A 20,618-nucleotide genomic window follows, 5' to 3' on the forward strand; every position below is an offset into this window, starting at 1 on the left:
GCCACAATTACTGAAGCCTGCGCGCCTAGAGCCTGTGCTCCGCAACAAGAGAAGTCACTGCAATGAGAAGCCCGCACACCACAACGAAGAGTAGCCCCCGCTCACCACAACTAGAGAAAGCCCGCGCGCAGCAACAAAGACCCAACGCAGCCAAAAATAATAAATAAATAAATTAAAAAAAAAAAACAAAAAACATTTGGATACCGTCTGTAATCTACTCTCGCTTTTTTAGACAAGTAACAGATCAACTCAACTCTGAAATTTCAAATACAATCAAACTTCCATATCTATACCGTATTATTCTGTACCATGACATCTTAAATCAAAAGATTCTGGAGAAAATATTCTTCAGGCTCTATAGTTTATAACTGATATTTCAACAAGATTCTGTTTATAAAAAAAACCAGACTATTTATTGAGCAGCAAGCACTTAATCTAATCCATTGACTTGAGCCCATTCATAGCTTCTGGAATCCATTAACTCCCTTAAAATTGTTTGTACAATTTTGTGAGTCTGGTCTAGTGGGTGGCAACCAGCCTGTATTTATGTCCTAAAGAGCAGTGGTTCCTGAGCCTGGCAGGTCCTCAGAGTAGTGCCACTACTCAAAGTATGAACTATGGATCTGGCCCATCTGCAAACTTTTACCAGACAAGAGGAGTACAGAAATATAGACTAAGTTTAGAAACTATTTTCTTTGATATGGCTATGTGACATTGCCATGACATCCAAGTGTGCAATCATTTTTCTAGTAACTAATTTTATTGTATTTTACAAAAGTATTGGTATCGGTTTATGACACATTGGAAATTAAAGAGAAGAAAGTGGCCTTTTACTAGAGACAGCTTAAGAACCATTGACCCCGGTCCCCATGCATGAGATTTTAATTTCCTAAGTCCAAAGTAGGTCCCCGGATTCTCTCTCTAGATCTTAAAAAAAGGTTATCAGGTGACTCCAATGTTTTGCTAGGGATGGAAATCACAGTTATAGAGTCCACTAATTTAGAACCATATCTTTTATTTTCCATGGTTGTTGCTTTTGTATTTTGGGGCTAGGAGCCTATTAAAAAGAGCTGACCAAAGTTTTAAACTTGCTCATCAGAGAAGTGCACCAGGCTCAGTCAATTCAGCAATTTCAGGAGGTTCACAGATGCCTGGTGGCAAACTCCTACTGCGAACATCCAGGGAGGAGGGGAAAGAGGGTGAACCCATGGTAAGTAATGAGTCCCTACACTGCTATTGACCCAGAGCCTTTGGAGAGTGCAAGCCAAACTCGGTGGAAGAGTGGCTGGCTGCAGCTCTGAGCAGCTCTTCACCCAGCTACCCTGCTTCTCTAGCTTATTAATCCTGTGAAACTCCATGCAAGCACTTTATTAGGACAAGCGTTTTCAAAGACAGCTTTTACACCATTACCTACCACTATAAAATACTTGCTTCTGAAAGCAATGAGTAGACAAGAAACAGATTTACAAGGTATGATGGCGACCCATTCTAAACTTTAAACACTTATCTTCAGAAATACAAGGACTATTTCTTTCTTTTTCTTTTTTAAGTTTATTTTTTAAAATTTATTTATTTTTTGGCCGCGTGGCATGTGGGATCTTAGTTCCCTGACCTGGGATTGAACCCATGCCCCCTGCATTGGAAGCATGGAGTCTTAACCACTGGACCACCAGGGAAGTTCCAACATGGACTGTTTCTAAGGACACAGGATTTCTAAGAGGACTCTTAAAATTCGACAACCACCTTTGATAAAGTATGAAGTACACAGATGTAATGCAAGATTAATACAGATTAAAATATGTATAAGACTCACTGAGTCTTATATTCTGTGCTTCTGGCGTGAACTAATAATTATTATACCTGATTACCAAGACTGACTCTGAGCTTCCTGTCAGCTAAGGGAAACGGGATACATACATTCCTTAACTTCTTAAATTGAGAAATGTAGCAGTTTAAAGGTCATTACATTTGCGTGCGTGTGTATATGTATATATGGACATATGTGTGTGTATGTGTGTATATATACACAGATATATGTTTTATATACATATATCTGAAAATATATATATATATATATATAAATTCCTTATACAGATGTTTTACAAAGAGAAAGGCAAGCAGTAAACTTTTCCATGTTGCTCTTGCCTCCCCCCACCCCTTCTCTGTCTCCCTTCCTCTGTCTCTCTAGTTTGTTTATTAATCGCATGAAGTTCCACATGAGTCCTTCCTTTATTAGGGCTGGAGAGAGGTGGGAAAATTACTTACTTTTCTTCATTTCTTCATTTCCTTTACATATAGTTTGTTTCAGCTGTTCAATCCTCATCTTGCAGGACATTATTTTCCATCTCTTAAAAAAGGTATGAAATAAATATCACAAATGTTGGTCTCTAATGACTAATATGATTATCTACTGGGGACACTACTTATTTTGAGGTGTATCTTAGAAAATGTAATGAAGAAAAGACCAGTATAATTATATTTCTTATAGCTTTTGTAACTAGTGGATTACAAAAAAGAAAAAAAATGTTACTCTGGTTCAGTGCAGAAGCTGCTAGGAAATTAAGAGAGAAAGAGAAATTCACATAGTTCTTTTATGTGTTAATAAGCACAGAGAAAAATGTTGAAGGATATTCTCTTAACCTGCCCTGTCCAATATATAGCTACAGGTCCCATGTGGTTATCTGCAAGTCAATTAGGTTATATAAAATTTAAGTTCCTACTCTCACTACCCCCATGTCAGGTGGTACATGTCAACACCACAATTGGCTAATGGCTACCATATAGGGCAGTGTAGACAGAGAACATTTGCATCATCAGAGAGTTCTATGGATGCGCTGCTCTAAATTCTCAGTGCTGGTTACTGAGGAGACCACCAACTGTATTAACTCACTGATACAATAAGCAAATATTACTTGCAAAATAATAAAAACCGCAATAAAGCAGAAGTCTTTTTTTTTAAGTGTATAACTCATGTAAGATTTCTTGAAAAGCCTCAAAAAGTTATATGAAACATGAAACTGCCTTTTTACATTACCAGGATTTAGGTACAGCTTCCCCAAAGAGAATAAAGGATAAGTAAAAATCTGCCCTACTAGTTTTAAAAAAGTACAGTTTATCTATTCCATAATGCCTCCATAAACGGGGATAATTGAAAGCTTACAACAACAGTCAAATGCCTATAATGTTTCACACTTGTCTAAGTAGTCTGATGGTACAAGATACAGAGTAGATTACAGGAATGTTCAGTGGGTAAAACTCTCCCCTCTCCAGTGGGGTGAGAGAAACATCTGAGAACACATGCACGGGAACCGATGGATTCAGGAATAAACTGGCAATGAGATGTCTTTACTTTTAAAAGGTATTAGTCTTTAAGAATCAATATTTAAATTTTTGATAGAAAAACTAGAAAACTTAGAACTCAGAAAAACTGGGATGAGATTCTTTATAAATAGCCTTTTATAACCTTTTTCCATACAACTTGTTTATATAACATTCAGAGCATAAGCAGAATTCACTTATATCACATCTCTTTAAGTATTATTTAAAAATTATGAAGGACGCTTATTATTATTATGAAAAAAATTAAGCATCACAAAAGAGAAGAAAGAGATTGTTAACCTGACTCCTTCCCACTCTTCAGGGTTGATCTCAATTAAAGTTTGATATGTATCTTTTCAGATATATATTTAAAACACATACACAAATGGAATCATACTTTACCCTAGCCTGCTTTTTGTTTGATTGTTTCATTAAAAAATATACCTTGGACATCATTCCATACAAGTGCATGTAGACTGACCACATTCTTTTCAACAGCTACACAGTATCATAATTATCTCATTCTGTTTGATGAGTATTTAGATTATATTTTAACTTTACTACCAATGATGCAGACAATCAGCCTCTTTATCCATAAATCTCTACATTCATGTGTATTTTCTTAGGAGGAAAATTGCCGATATACCACACGTGCATTAAAAAAACCAACAAAGCACCACCAAATTGTCCCCCAAACAAATATGTCAATATATACTCCCACCAACAGTGAATAAAAGTATAATCAATCAAACTCCTTATTTTCATATGTTGTACTCATTTTTTCCCAGTTTATACTCATTTTGCTACGGTCTTTAACATATAGAACTTTTAAACTTTTATGTAGTGTGTCAAATGTTTTCCTTTATGGCTTATAAAGGTCTGCTCACCCCCAGATTATAAAAATACTCTCCCATATTTTCTTTTAATATTTGAGTTTATTTTTCACATTCAATCATTAACCCATCTACAAAATAGGTGTTTACGATGAGTAATTTTTTTAAAAAGGACACCTCACTGTTCTTGTATCTCTATGTCAATACCAGACTTCATAATTATTCCTTACAGTGGTTCCATAATTAATTGCCAATACCCTGTTTTTGGTACCTGGATGAAATATCTGAGAAGCCCACACTACAAATATATTCACAGAGAACTGCCAAAAAATGATCAAAAATAAATTTAAATTCGAAATGATTTTTTAAGTTCTGCCAACTTAAAAACATGTAACCTCAAGTGTAAAGAATATTATTTAAATACTTCTTATAGCTTACCAACTGATCTGTTATCCATTTTCCTTCCATAGCTTTTAACACTCTGTATGGAGAAGAGACAAAGGAAATATGCTCTTAAAATAATGAATTCGGTGAAGTTCAAAAATGCAAAATCAACAACTTTTTAAAATAAGGTCTCAGAAACAGCTGGATATACCAAAGTGGGATGTAAGCATTGAAAAATATTTTCCAGATTCCCTGCTCTCTGCAATTTTTTCTCACCTCCTTCCTTCTGCACTTTTAATACAGCTCAGAGCCTTTCTATAAACATTCACAATAAACTTCCATAACAGCCATAGCCTTTGTCCTCCATCATAATCAATAATTTCCATCAGTCATAATTAATAATAATGATAGTTACAAGAGAATTCATGGTCCAAATGCTATTGTCAGCTCCCCCCAAAATGGCACAAGCCATGGGACTTCCCTGGTGGTGCAGTTGTTGAGAATCCACCTGCCAGTGCAGGGGACAAGGGTTCGAGCCCTGGTCCGGGAAGATCCCACATGCCGTGGAGCAACTAAGCCCGTGCACCACAACTACTGAGCCTGCACTCTAGAGCCTGCGAGCCACAACTACTGAGCCCGTGTGCCGCAACTACTGAAGCCCACGCGCCTAGAGCCTGTGCTCTGCAACAAGAGAAGCCACCACAATGAGAAGCCCGTGCACCACAACGAAGAGTAGCCCCTGCTCGCCACAACTAGAGAAAGCCCGTGCACAGCAACGAAGACCCAACACAGCCAAAAATAAATAAATAAATAAATTAATTAATTAATTAAAAAAAAAAAAAAAGGCATAAGCCAGCTTAGGCAGAAATTTGTTCTACGGAATGAAGTGTTCTATAGGAAAAAATAAAAGTTTCCGTGACAGAGTAAGTTAGAGAAATGACTGAGTTAAATAAATCTAAGCGGGTTTTTCTAATGCAGAGTATCTCTGAAGATTTCATCTACTCATAAATGTGTTAATCAGGTCTGGGGTGTGTATGGAGAATAGTGACTGGATCAGTTTGGGACAAAAGGTTCTACAGGACAATTCCCAAATCCAGAGGATGAGAGATTCATCGGGTGCTCATTAATACTCAGATTCCTGGGCCTCCCCCCAGACCTACTGAATCAGAATATCTGAGAATAGGATTCCAAGAATCTACATTTTTAACCAGTACTGAAGTTAATGAATTCTGATGTAGATGATCTGCAGACCACACTCTGCAAAACCCTGATACATAAGAATAAAGATAAACAGAAGCAATAATGTCCTACAAGAGCCACCACCGTTAGTCTAATATGCCTTCTGTCCTGGACCCATTTACCATACGTCAATTATCAGGGCCAGCGGTTCGATTCATCCATCCAGTCACTGCCTGCGGTGAACCAGGCACCAGGTTTGATCCCAGTGTTTCCTAGAAACTTGATCATCTCTCCTATTTTGCTTCTCCCAGATGTACTGCTCTTCACACGGGGAGATTTGTAACCTAAATTCAATAGATTAGCAATCCACATGTATGCATACCACAGCACTGAATTAAACCATGTGGTGACTAGACAACCTCCACAGATTAAAAAACAAAATGAAAACTCACTCTTTTTGAAATTCTTCTTGCTTGCTCTTAAGTTGGCTTAACCTTTCCTTCTTGTCTATAAACCTGTAAGAAAAAAATTCAGTGTTTTATTTAAATGTTTATTTTTTTTTCAGTTGAATGAGATTATGCAAATTCCTGAGAGCCAAACATTTCTGCAGACTCATCCGGAAATGTCACTGTCCTGAACATATCTTCTCAATGGCACGCTTACAGCTGCTTACCATTTGGTTATTTAAAACTAAGTTCAGGGCTTCCCTGGTGGCACAGTGGTTGAGAATCTGCCTGCCAATGCAGGGGACACGGGTTCGAGCCCTGGTCTGGGAAGATCCCACGTGCCGCGGAGCAAGTAGGCCCGTGAGCCACAACTACTGAGCCTGCACGTCTGGAGCCTGTGCTCTGCAACAAGAGAGGCCGCAACAGTGAGAGGCCCGCGCACCGCAATGAAGAGTGGCCCCCGCTTGCCGCAACTAGAGAAAGCCCTCGCACAGAAACGAAGACCCAACACAGCCAAAAATAAATAAATAAATTTATTTTAAAAAAACAAAAAAAACAAAAAAAACAAAACTAAGTTCAAATTCTCAGCTTTAAAACTCTTTCACGGGTTTATAAAATATGTCTATAGGTTTTTTCACCCCTAGGTTAAATTGTCCCCCAAAACAGGTAAATCAGAGCACTAAAATGAATCAGAATTCAAGAAAACGGAGGCTTCCATTATAAAAATAATTGTAATTATTAAGCTTAATTTAACCCTACTCTCATTTATAAATTGGTTCCTTATAATTCTTAAAGTACAATTTTTTTCTCACTAATTTTACTGCTAGTCATTACGGGCTAGCAAGTTACTTAATAAAAGTTATCAAAAGGAAAGAATATCACATTGCAGTTCAGTTTTGCTGTTTCTCACTATTCTACCCTTATTCTTATTTTCTTCCTGCTACCTTATGTGGGATTAGTTTGTTTTGTTTTTTTTTTTGCAGTTTAAGGTAGGAACTTCAATCATCAACTTTAAGCCTCTCCTTTTTTAATATAAGTATACAGAGTTATAAATTTCCCCCAGAAGTATTGCTTAAGCTAAACCCTAAACATTTTGATATCGTGTATTTTACCATTTAGGTTGACATTTCTAATCTTCCATCAAATTCCCTCTTTGACCAATGAATTATTTAGAAGTGTATTGTTCAATTTCCAGATATACAGGTTTTTTGGTAACGTACTGTTATTTTTCTACTTTAATGCTGATGTGGTCCCAGAATATTCTCTATGAGATTTTAATCTTTTGATTTGAGACTATCTTATGGCCTTGCATATGGTGCGCTGCGTCTCGGTGAAAGTGCCATGCGCACTTGAAAGAACGTGTTTTCTATAGCTGCTGGATACAGAGTTCTATAAACGTCAACTAGCTGAAGGTGGCTAGCAGTGACACTCATATCTTCTAGGTCTATGCTGTTCAACACGGTAGCCATCAGGCACATGTGGCTACTGAGTACCTAAAATGACTTGTTGCTTAATAAGAATTTTAGGTTAAAAAAAAAAAAAGTATGACTAACATCATGCAACTAATTTTGAATTGAGCTAATGGTGGCTCACTACTTTCAAAGAAACAAAGGTAATGCCACATGCTACAGTAACATGGTGTGGAGTCCAAGATTAGGCCTTTGGCTATCTCGTGAAATCATAGCCTAAATGAAAACAATTTAACAGAACCATAACAGCCTTAAAAATCTCTTCCTTAAAATAATCCAGACATAAAAGTCTCTCTAACATACTATTTCTATAATCCCACATTTGAAACATACCCAGATGTCTACTTCTAAATGGAAGGGATAAAATGGTCTAATTATGACCCTACCATTTAATAGTCAGTCACTGAAAATGTACAATATATATTAAACAAGAAACCAAATCAGATAATATTACATGTGACAGAATTATATACTTACATGACTAAATTAAAATTAAATTAAAAATTCAGTTTCTCAGTTGCACTACCCACATTTCAATAGCCACATATGGCTGGGGGCTACCTTACTGGATGGCATAGATACGGAACATCACTGCACAAAGTTGTACTGGGTAGCACTGCAATGGCCAGTAAGGTGGTAACTACATGAAACAGTATTAGAAAACTCAGAAACCAGTGTGGGATGTGGACAAATTCATAGACTCATCAATTAATTTATCAGGCATTTACCATGTGCCTGCAACTTATGACAAAGCATTTTACGGAACGTTAAGAAATCTAATCTTTCATTTTTCTGCAACTGGCTGTGAACTAGACAGGTTACTTGTTATATGCTTCCATTTCCTTCTATCAAAAATGAGAAACGAATGTGGTATTTACTTCTACCTAATGTGGTGATTCATGCTCCGATAACCTGAAGGAGATGACAAGCTCACAAGACTCATTCACCTGTGTAAACAAAGGACTGACATGGAGGATAAAATCCTGCTTTTAGGGGCTATAAATCAGATCTGTTGTAAAAATGCCACTTTGCACTAAAAGAAATTGGGATGATAACACTGTCCAGCTTTATATCAAGCTGGTTAGTTCCCTTGGGTTTTGTTTAAAAAAAAAAAAAAAACCAAAACAAAACAACAAACTTAAAACATAAACATACAGAGGACAGCAGGAATAACAAACAGAAGATAAGAGTTCCTACTGTATCAAACACTTCATGAGTAATGTCATTCTTCATGAAGGAAATGAAAATAGGTGGTGTGAACAAAGCGAAAGCAGATGGTTATCAAGGAATGTGGCTGGTCAGCGAGCCAACTGCTCACCAGCGCCTCACCCATCCTCTGCATTCTCCATCCCAGGACTCACAGAGATAGATCAGGAAAAAAAAGAAAAAAGAAAAAAGGAAAAGGAAGGGGGGAAAGGCATTTTTTATATACTGTCTTTCAAGCTGGGTTTATCACGTAAAATGTTTTGTATCTTTTTCCACTTCAGAACATAAAGACCTATCTCATTCTTTAACAGGTACACAGAATTTCACTGAATGGACATCATATAATTTATTTACAGAAACACCTACTGATGAACACTGCCATCGCTTCCAAATTTTCACTATTAGCAGTAATGTTAGAAATGAATATCTGGGTGCATTTAGGTTTACATGGCAACTCCTGGCAGTTATCTTTAAATTTCCTTTGAATCAGTTCATATTATATTTACAACCCTACCAACCTGTTTTCTTACTCACAGCACTGCACATTTTACTCTTTGCTAACCTGACTGGCCTCCCTCTCCTCAAAGACAGTTCACAATTCATTTATTTGCCTTTCTTCATTTCACAGTTAGAAATGTTTAACACCTTTTCCTATCTTATTGGCTACTTTTCTTTTGTTAGCCCCCTATGCCCTTTGTTCACTTTTCTATAGTTTTTTTTTTTTAATTTTTGACTGCACTGGGTCTCATTGCTGTGCACGGGCTTCCTCTAACTGCGGTGAGCAGGGTCCACTCTTCATTGCGGTGTGCGGGCTTCTCATTGCGGTGGCTTCTCTTGTTGTGGAGCACAGGCTCTAGGCGCGCGGGCTTCAGTAGTTGTGGCACGTGGGCTCAGTAGTTGTGGCTCGCAGGCTCTACAGCGCAGGCTCAGTAGTTGTGGCGCACGGGCTTAGTTGCTCTGCGGCATGTGGGATCTTCCCTGATCAGGGCTTGAACCCACGTCCCCTGCATTGGCAGGTGGATTCTTAACCACTGCGCTACCAGGGAAGTCCTATACTTTTTTTTTTAAAGGGTTATTTATTAGAGAAATTAGCTATTTCCTTTCATACATCTTGAAATTATTCTTCCTCAATCTGCTTAGTGACTACTTATGTTTCTGCTCTACAAATTTTCCAAAATTTTATGCAGATACATTTATCAATTTTGTTGTTGTTGTTCAGTGGCTCTACAGATTTCTATTGTTTTCCGAAAAGAATCCGCCAGTGAACCTATACCATGAATCAGGGCTTTTACAACATTATTTCTTTCCTTTTTTATTTATTTATTTATTTACTTACTTACTTATTTATCTTTCTAAGCCGGGTCATAGTTGTGCCACGTGGGATCTTCATTCTGGCGTGCAGGATCCTTTTTTTTTTTTTTTTAAGTTGTGGCATGTGGGATCTAGTTCCCTGACCAGGGACTGAACTTGGGCCCCCTGCGTTGGAAGCGCGGAGTCCTAGCCACTGACCACCAGGGAAGTCCCCACAACACTATTTCTTATATTTTCTTCCCCAATTTAAAAATGCCTTCTTTGTTATTTACCAAATTCCTCCAGACTTATATTTGCTTTTCTTCCCTACAAAAGTACTCCCTTAAGCTGACTTTAAAAAGTGCCCCTGTGATAGAGACTGATGAAAACTAGGAGCAGATGGTCATACAGAGTCTGGGTTGTGTGCCATCTCTTGTAGTCAACAGTGCTACAAGAGATGGCACACAACCCAGCTCAGAATTCAGAGGGAGCTCTCCAGCAGTCACGCCTGCCTGGGCTGCCCCTTGAGGACAGGTTAGAGGTGGCCTTGCTAAGGGAAGGAAGGCATTATAGGCAGAGGAAATTCTGCTGTTTCACAAGGTGAGAAGTTAATCCGTCCTGCCCTAGAGAACCTCAATACACCAGCGGGACAGCAGGGACAGGAGTGTGCTGCTGATAAGGATCAGTTAAGAGTGTGACCCTCATCACTCCACGCTATCCCACGGCCACAGGTCGTCCTGGGCGACTGAGTGGATCTGGCTACAGGTGGGACTGGTCACCTAAGTCTGTCCCACGCAATCAGAAAAGCAGCACCCGGGCATGCACTCTATCAGGGATCCTACTATTAATTCTGTGCTAGATGATCATTAACATCGTCATCACATCTACAACTTACTGAGCACTTACTTAGTGTCTTTCATAAAATAACTCTAATCCCTCCATCTGCCTTCTCAGTCCTTTCCCTCATCCTTTGTGCCTAGGGTAATGGCAATAGAAAAGTCCAAGAAACACTATTAATGTATTTTAAGAAAGGTAAAACAAACAAACAAAAAACACAAAACTTTCGAATATGCCATTGAGGGTCTTAAAAACTAGTAAACCCTTTGAACCAGTTATGCAGTTCAAGGAAAAGATCAGAGATGAGGAAGAAGACTTACGCCAATTGTGAAATTAGTCATAATAGCAAAAACTGGAAACAACTTTAATGTCCAAAAGGGAATGATTATCAAACGACACCATATTGCCATGAAGGACATTAAAATATTTTTGTAGACAAAGGCATTAGTATGTGTTTATGAGATGTTGGGTTAAAGAAAACGAAAAAGCAGAGCATCAAACTATATACACAGGGTATGATTCCAAATGAAAAAAATACATTTACAAGCACACACATACATAGAAACAAGGCTGGAAGCAAATATAACAAAACACTAACAGTTGTGAGAATATGGGCAAAATCTGTTTCCTTCTTTACATATTATTGTACTTTACAAGTTTTCTACAATAATCATACATACTTTTATAATCAGAAAAAAAAGACAGTATTCAATCAATTAAAATTTCTCAAGCTCCACCTTTGAGGATCATATCCACTATAAAAACATATACACAATCCCCTAAAAGTATCTAAAGTCCTTAGGTCTCTTGACACCGATTATATTCCTTAGGTTCCTTAAATCTAAAAGCAGAAAATGAGCATTAACAGTTTTTAGGTCAGTGGTGGAGAATTACCCCCAGCTCCAATTTAGACACAGGTTTGGTGAAAAGTTAACAATGATTCTGGCTCTAGAAATAAGGCAGAAAGGCTTCTTGGGGAAGAGAGAGCACAGATGCACCTGGAGAAGAGCACAGGAATCTCCCTTATTTAAGCAGAAATGGTTAAAGAACTGCATATTTCTTGAACTAGGATACTAACACAGCAAGAATTACTAGCCATCAAATTTTTCTCCCTTAAATTCTTTAGGCATTCAAGGATATAATGTTTATGGACAAATGCAATATGAAAAAACACAGTCCTTATCAGAATGGTTCTTCTATCTTATGTTAGAATATTTAGGTATGAGAAAATACACAGCTGACCCTTGAACAATGCGGGTTTCAACTGAGTGGGTCCACTTATATGCAGATATTTTTCAACAGTAAATACTACAGTACTACATGGTCGGAATTTGGTTGAATCTGTGGATGTGGAGGAACTGCGGATAAGGAGGGCTGACTATAAATTACAGGCGAATTAACCGCTGTTGTTCAAGGGTTAACTGTAGTAAAAACATACTCCACCGGCAGGAATGAAGGTTAAGTGATTAGGAGAAAGCAGAAACAGAGCATTGTTTCGTTTTCTCCCTTGTAAAATGGGAATAGTGATTATCCTACTTGGTTATAGGAATTAAATAAGATAAATGTGAAAGCATCAGGTACAGGCACTCAGCACGTAATATAGGCTAGTTTCCCTTTTCTTCATTGCAATGAGTGACTTTGCACTTAATCTTACTAATGTATTAAATTGAATATATATATATATTTATTTATACATGTATTTCAGATCTGGAGGTAAATTCAAGAATTAGCATAGCCCAGCAATAAGTAAGGCACAACTACTCTGAGTTTCCTCATTCTAAAAACAGATGAATAACTCATGGTTTTGTGGTAGGGAACAAATGACATAATAAATGTGAAATTCTTTTATAAATTCTAAAAGGTACACGTAATGGCAAGAGTAGCCACTGATACTGATTGAAAACAAAAGTTATATTTTCTTAGCAGATCCACATGTATTGGTGTAAATACAATTAATAAGCTGCATGGGATGGGAGTTGTGACCCTTCTTGAAAGACATAACCAAACAGAAGTCAGGTTGATAAACCCTTGTCTAAAGATGGGGAGTCCAGCTACCTATAGAGCTTTTATTCTTCTGAGTGGGGCATACAAATGTGGGCCCAGAACCGAAATCCCATGACAATATTTTTATAAGCTACGGTGACTGACAACCAAAAAGATACTGGAGGGCAGAACAGAGATGTCTAAAGGGTAGTTTTTTGGATGTTGGCTGTGTCTTCCCCTTGAAATGTTTAGTAACATCTACATTTCTTGCTCGTCCTTTATCCCACCTCTCAATTTGTTTAGCGCCCATATTTCTGTTTCTTGGTAGAACTGTAGTCATATATTCTTAAAACTCATCAGTGAAGGTAGTGCTGCATCATTCCTGATGCAGGGTACATATAAAAGCAATACTGGAACTTCCCTGGTGGTCCAGTGGGTAAGACTTCACGCTGCCAATGCAGGGGGCCTGCGTTCGATCCCCGGTCGGGGAACCTGCATGCCGCAACTAATCGTTTGCATGCCACAACTAAGAAGCCCGCATGCCGCAACTAAGACCCAGCACAGCCAAAATAAATTTTAAAAAAAAAGCAATACTACCCATATGCTCATAAATTTTGCCTTTCTTTTTGATCCACACTTTAAAATAACTGGTTCCTAAACCAGCAGGCAGATGTTCCTGGGTATCCTCAGATTATGTTCCCTGTCTCATTCCTACACTATCATAAACTGGTAAGCAATTTTTTTCAGTTTTGAGTGGAAAGATCACTTCAACTTGTTATCTATTGGGTAGCAGTCTTATTTTTGGTGTCAGATAAATGTATAATCCAGGAAATTATGTTCCTGTAATTTTTTTTAAATAAATTTATTTATTTATTTAATTTTAAAATTTTTGGCTGCTTTGGGTCTTCGTTGCTGTGCACGGGGTTTCTCTAGTTGCAGCAAGCGGGGGTTACTCTTTGTTGCGGTGCACAGGCTTCTCATTGAGGTGGCTTCTCTTGTTGCGGTAGCACGGGCTCTAGGCGCATGGAGGATTCAGTAACTGTGGCACGCAAGCTCAGTAGTTGTGACTCGCAGGCTCTAGAGCTCAGGCTCAGTAGTTGTGCCACAAGGGCTTAGCTGCTCTGCGGCATGTGGGATCTTCCCGGACCAAGGATCGAACCCGTGTCCCCTGCATTGGCAGGCGGATTCCCAACCACTGTGCCACCAGGGAAGTCCAAGACCTGTAATTTTTAAATGTTCTCCAGTACAAGATCCAAAGGAGATTGTGTTGAGAGTACTGCTTAAAATCATTCCTCTTCATCTCTTAAGGAAGCACACACATCAAAAGGCAGATGAAAAAGCAGAGAAGAAAGTGGGCACTGTTTTCGGACTGAGGCCAAGGTGGGAGATGAGGAAAGGATAGTGCTGGGAGGGTACCAAGGTTATAAGGAAGTGTTCCCACTGAACAATATTCAGGTATTTTTCAATCTAACTGCCAAACTCATACTGTCCACAAAATTATGTAAAGATGCATGTTCCCTTCTTAGGAGTTAAAAGAACTAATTATTGGGAGACAGATTTGTTCTTCAATATCTAATTTTCCTTGGAACTGCTAAACCATTACAAACTATGTATTCAGCTAGTCTATTAATGAAACCTGAAAAAAATACATCTACATTTACAAGAACTTTGATATGCACATCACATTCAAGATCCTTATAGGCACAGCTAATCTGGCTAATTTACTGAAAAGAATCAGAGGTTAAACAAGAGTATTTAAATTGTGCTGTAAGCGTCCATATTTTATTTCAAAGTGGTTTCCCACAGTTAGTGAGGAGCTTTTCATAAATAAAAGGAAAAAAGAGTCTGAAAGCAAAATTTTTCATAAATACTGAAGACAACAGAATATCTCACAATCAACCTTTGGCCCAAGAAATTTAAGGCTTATTAGTAGTCAGTGTAAAGCTTTGAGAGCAGAGACCTGCCTTTCTCTTCTGTAACTGCCAGAATATTTTATGCAGATAACTGTACCCAATGAGAGCTCAATAAAACTGATTTGACCATTAGGACAGTGGTCCTGGGTCTCGACAGATTCTCACATCCTACTAGATGCTAGGCACTGTTCTGGGAACAAAGGAAAACAAACAAGCAAACTCCTCTTCCTTAGGAATACAAGGTTCAGAACGGGGAACGATGGAAAGTGAGGTGAAGCTGTCTGTTATCCCTGAACCTTAAATTTTCTTTTTCATTTCTAAATTTTGAATGGTTCTGGTATTTATTTTTCACTTTTCTGCTTGGTCATAAAAAGAAATCCACTATAACACATCCCTCTTCTGAAAATAATCTGTATTTCAGTTTCTAAAGTTGTCTTGCCTTTACCATTCCTTCAACAATCTGCGTATTGTGTGCTACCCACTGCCGCTGCACTAAGCACTGGGGATCTGACTGAACAAAACCAGAATTCATGCCTGCGTGGAACTACATTCCGGGTGCAGTTACTTTCCTCAAAAAAGTAACACCACTTACCATGCTCAATACCATGAAAGAATTGAGTATTGTGACAGAAATGGGGGGAGAGATGGAAGTGGGGACCTATCTTAGTGAAGGTCAGGGACGTCTCACTGAGGAAGTGACATTTAGGTTGAGACATGAAAGGAAAGGTGACAATCAGGAGGAACAGTGTTCCAGGCAGAGGGAACAGCAAGGAAAAAGACCCACGGGTGGAAAAGTTTCATGTGTTTGAGGATATGAGAGAAGGCCCAACTACTGAGCTGTGAACATGAGGGTACATGGCAAGCGTTTATTTTTTGAGTACTTAATACATGCTAGACATCATGCTAAGTACTTCAGTGCATGCTCTTATGTAATCACTACCAGAAACCTATGAAGTTAGATACTCCATTTTCAAAATGAAATAAGCACAGGAGAGATTAAGAAACTTCAAAATCACATAGCAAGTGGTGGAGCTTGGATTCAATTCAATACAGCTTGAATCCAAAGACCACATTTTAAACTCAACCTTACAGCCAAAGTTAGAAGGTAGGCAGTAGCCAAATCACATGGGGCTTAATATGCCATAGTAAGGAGCTTGAATTTTATTTTAAATAAAGTGGAAAGCCACTGAAAAGGTTTACGCAAAACAGTGACAGTATCTGATTTACATTTCTACTGTGGCTGTTGTGTGAAGGCCAGAGGGAGGCTAGGGAGGAGCTGTACGTGTAAAAGAAAGGAAACTAATAAGTAGCCAGGAGAGAAATGATAGTGGTCTGGACTAGAAGTAGACAGATTCAAGATCTACTCTGGAGCAGATCAAATTAGACTTGTCAATATTTTGGATACACGGAATAAGAAAAAAGGAAAAAGCTAGGATAACTCCCGGGTTTCTGGCTTTAGTGACAAATGGGTCGTGATTTATAACAATGAAGTGATTCAGAATCATATTAAGTTTGGGAAGGAAGGGTAGACTGACCCAATCATTCAACAAATCTTTATTAAGCTTCTACTATGTGAGGATACAGCGGAGTACAAAACTGTTTTGTTCTCACAGAGCTTACATCACTGGAGCAGGGGGCAGTTAGACAAATTAATATGTAAACCACAGACGGTGATAAGTGCTATGGAAAACAATAAAGCAGGTTAAGTGGGAAAGGAGGTTACTATTTTAGTTGAATAGTCCAAAGAAAGAGTTCCTCTAATGTATGAGCAGAGGCTTAAAGGAATCAAAGGAAGGAGCCCTGAAGACTTCTAGAAGAAAAGAGTCCTGGCAGTCTGAATAAGACTGCAGTGGTCCTGAAGCAGGAGTCTTCTTGGTATGTTTGAGAACTGGCAAGGAGGCCAGGATGGTACTGCAGAGTGGGTAAGGGAAAAGCAATAGGAGATCAATGGAGAAACAGACAATACAGAACTTTGGGTAAGGACTTCGGCTTTTTTTACTTTGGGTAAAACAGGAAACCCCTGGAAGATGTGAACAGAGGAATGGAGGAGTGATGTTACTCTGGCTGCAATATGGGAATTACACTATAAAGGAGAAAGGGTGGAAGCAGGAACTCAAGAGGCAATAATCCTCTGGTGGACCAAAACAGGAGGTAGTGAAAGGGTTGGATTTAGGATCGGTTTTGAAGGGTGGATGGGATTTGTTGATGGGATTACATATGGCGGCATTAAGAGAGGAGTCAAGGAAGACTGGAAGGTTTTTTTGGCCTGTGCCAGAGAATGAGGTTACCATTTACTGGGCTGGAATGAGCATGAGAGGAACAGATTTATGATGGATAATCATGAATTCAGTATGCCATATTAAGATGGAGATTCTCATTACAAATTTAAATACAGACAGAGTATGCAGCTGTTTTCTTGATTTCACAAAGGCCTGGGTTGGAGATACAAGTCTGGCAGTCTTCAGCATATAGACGATATTTAAATTATGGGAATGAATCTAAGAAAAAGTATATAGAGAAGAGGGTCCAGAACTGAACCCATGATAAACTCCATCAGTTAGACATTTCCATCTCATACCTAGTATTCTTATAATAAAACTGTGTTAATTTTTAAAGCTATTAGTTATTACATCAGCAGTTTCTAAAGTCATCAAGTACATCAATGAGACACAGTGATGAACTAAAAGATTGAATCATACAAATCTCCTCAAAAGAAAAAGAAATGAACTCCATTCATGATGAGAGGACTGTCAGCAACTCAAAAAACACTTCCAAATACAGCCGTTATATAATCCAGTGGTTAAGTGCAGGGCATATGGGTTCAGGCTGCCTGGAATTTAATTCTGGTCCCCACACTTATTTTCTGTGTGACCCAGGGCAAGGTACTGTGCAGTTTCCTTAGCAGTAAGTTACAGACAATAACTTATTGGGTTGTTGTAAATGAATTAATACCTGAACTTTTGCACTGAAAAAATTAGCTGGCTTACTATCATTGACACTAAGTTATTGAAACAGAAGTTGGGCCTGAGAGACCTTGCAGCTAATCACACTAATTTTTCAATTATCTTAACCAAGGACTTGTAGGTCTCTGTTTAAATTTCAAAACAAGGCCAAAACGCGTTCTTGAATTCTCTTAACTAAGGGCTTGCAGCTCCCAGTCTGGATTTTAAAACAAAGCCAAAACACATACCCAAACTCCTTAGCACCTAAAACAATCTTTGGAAACGGGAGGAACTAGCTAGCCTAGTTCACACATTAGAGTAAGCATGTCTGATAAGATCCATCTGTGACACAGGCTACCAGGGCCCGAATCCCTCTTAACCAGTTATTTGATTCTCCTCTGGTCTCTCCTCTAGAGAATGAACGTGCTTTCGAAAACAAAGATTAAACCAAGCATTTGAATGGGAGTGGAACAAAGTACCGAGAATCCAACTCTATGGCAGTAAAAGAAGACCTCTCCACAGCCACCATCTATCCCTTTTCCCTAGTACCCAAGAGCACCGTGAGGTCAGACTCCTCTCGAGGGGGGTAGGGGGAAACGGCGACCTTCTCTGTTCTGGCCTTCATCCCCGACTCTTTCCCCTGGGAGCAAAGCGCCGGCGCAAAGCAGTTACCCTCCCTACCTCCCCCTCCTCTCGCTGGGCTCCGGGGCCCAAACTCAGGCCCCAGGCTCCAGCCTCCGAGCCGGTGGAGACACCCGGGTTAGAAACCATAGGGCCGTGGCGGCTGCCTACCTTTCACGGTCGCGGCCGTCAAAGTAGACGAAATCGCCGCTTTGGACGCACTTGGCGCAGGTCAGCCGCCGGCGGGTGGTGTTGCACAGTGGGCACCGCTCGACTGCCACGTACAGCCCCTCCGCGTCGTCCACGGAGTCTACCAGGTCCCGGGCGACGGGCGGGGGCCCGCAGCCAGGAGCCTCCGGCGCCCGAGATCCCTTCCCACTGGGAGACGCCATGATGGCCTGAGAGCCGAGCCAGTCACGTGGGATTTTGTTTTCAACCAGGTGCATCCTGGGCGAGGAGGAGGGGCCTGGGAGGGGCCTGGGGAAGGGCCGGAAGCGTGGCGGGAGTCCCGCGATACCCTCGCCCGGCCTAGCCCAGCCCTCGGCCGCCGAGGGCCGAAGGGGCAGTGGCTTTTTCTGACTGCTCGGGGGAGGCCGGTTCCGAAGCAGGAATTATGTTTAGAGGGGCGAGTCAGCCCAACAGAATGTCATCAGCGGCTCAATCGCGCCCAGGCTACACGTTAACGCCTCCAGCTTGTGCAAGAAATAGTAATATGATGCCCTAAGGATTCTGGGAAAACAGACTGGAAACACAATAAGGGAATTTGTCATTCGCTCGGGATGTCTTTAAATTTGGCTAAAACTACCGCAGAGTTGGGTGAGGGAACTGGGTCTTGCAACGAGGTTGAATTTTGGCCCACCCACTTTCTTAATAGCTGTGTAATTCGGGGCAAATTCCTCACCTCTCTCTGCCTTTGTTCTTAACTGTTAAATGGAGAGAATTTCAGTACCCACCTAAGGATTAATAAGTAAATCCGTTTAATAGTAATCTGATAAGTACTTTACCAATAATAGCTAACCAGTGAAAACAACTGTACTGAACGTGTAAATCAAAGTTGTATCTTTCTGAAAAATAAATTTTAATGTCCAGCATTCCGCCCCTTCTCTGGGCCGTATCTTAAAGAATTTGAACTAGGTAGAATTTAACATGGTTAGATGACTCCAAATTTCTTTCTGTGGGGATAAATAGGGTGGGTTGGAGAATTATATCAGAGTAACTAGTGTTTGAATATGCCTGTAAACTACAGAAGAAAAAAAATTAGGCTCATAGGTCAAATGATCAAGGCCACTGATTCTCAAGGATTATTTTGGCAGGCTGTAAATTGACTGCCCTAAATTCTCTCTCCAGCTAGGGCTTCTCTCCCAAGTTCCATACCCCCAAATTCGTAACTGCCTACACTAAGCTTAATGTAATGTACAGTGACCACCAACAAACTCAGCAATTGGGAAACTGAAATTAAAACTGAACGCTCAGGAATTCCCTGGCAGTCCAGTGGTTAGGACTCCAAGCTCTCACTGCTGAGGGCCACAGTTCGATCCCTAGTCGGGGAACTAAAATCCCATACGCCTGCACGGTGCCGCCAAAACAAAAATAAAACAAAAAAACCCTGAACTCTCCCTCCCCACAAATGTCTCCTCATCTTAGTGAAAGACAATCACTGTGCACTTGGGAACAAGGGCCACGACTCCTGTTAGCCCATCCCTCCCTGTTAATCTCCACCTCTCCATCAAATGCGGCTGATTCCACAACCTAATTAGGTCTTGAAGCTGAGCTCTTTGCTCCAGCCTCTTACTCTTATCTGGTCTATTTTAATACAATTACATAGGATTATAAAAGTACCCCAAAAAAGCGCAAAAATCCCTAAACTGTTTTCAAAATAGACCTTATACTAAACCTGAATGGTTCCTGAAAGTTTAAGATTTATTTTTAAGGGAGAGAAATAATTTTCTCTGACCATTTCAAACAAAAGGATGTTTAATTATTTAATTTTTCTTAAGTTTTCAGACTTACATGTTTCATTTGTATTCTGACAGGATCCTTCACAGGCCCGTACCTAATGGCCAGGATCATCTACTCAATATTTAAAAAGGCAAAAAATAGACAATTTTCTATCCTGTTTTATGCAGTTATTTGAAATTTCTATATATTGCTATATATTTTTAGAGAACACATGTTAATGTACTACATCTTTCACAAG

The 20,618-nt window shown here is 39.5% G+C and overlaps 1 protein-coding gene across 1 annotated transcript in view; it reads right to left on the minus strand.

Annotated features, from left to right (window-relative positions):
- The window catches only part of ATG14 (autophagy related 14), a 37,075-nt gene extending 18,262 nt beyond the window's left edge, over positions 1 to 18,813 (minus strand). The window contains exons 1-4 of the mRNA XM_061180864.1: positions 18,593 to 18,813; positions 6,167 to 6,229; positions 4,590 to 4,632; positions 2,266 to 2,347 (exon numbers count right to left, since the gene is read on the minus strand). Coding sequence (XP_061036847.1) covers positions 2,266 to 2,347; positions 4,590 to 4,632; positions 6,167 to 6,229; positions 18,593 to 18,813 — 409 coding nt within the window. The remainder of the gene's footprint in view (positions 1 to 2,265; positions 2,348 to 4,589; positions 4,633 to 6,166; positions 6,230 to 18,592) is intronic.
- Between the last annotated feature and the right edge of the window lie 1,805 nt (positions 18,814 to 20,618).

The sequence above is a fragment of the Eubalaena glacialis genome, chromosome 2, assembly GCF_028564815.1.
Source record: "Eubalaena glacialis isolate mEubGla1 chromosome 2, mEubGla1.1.hap2.+ XY, whole genome shotgun sequence".
Classification (NCBI taxonomy): Eukaryota; Metazoa; Chordata; class Mammalia; order Artiodactyla; family Balaenidae; genus Eubalaena; species Eubalaena glacialis.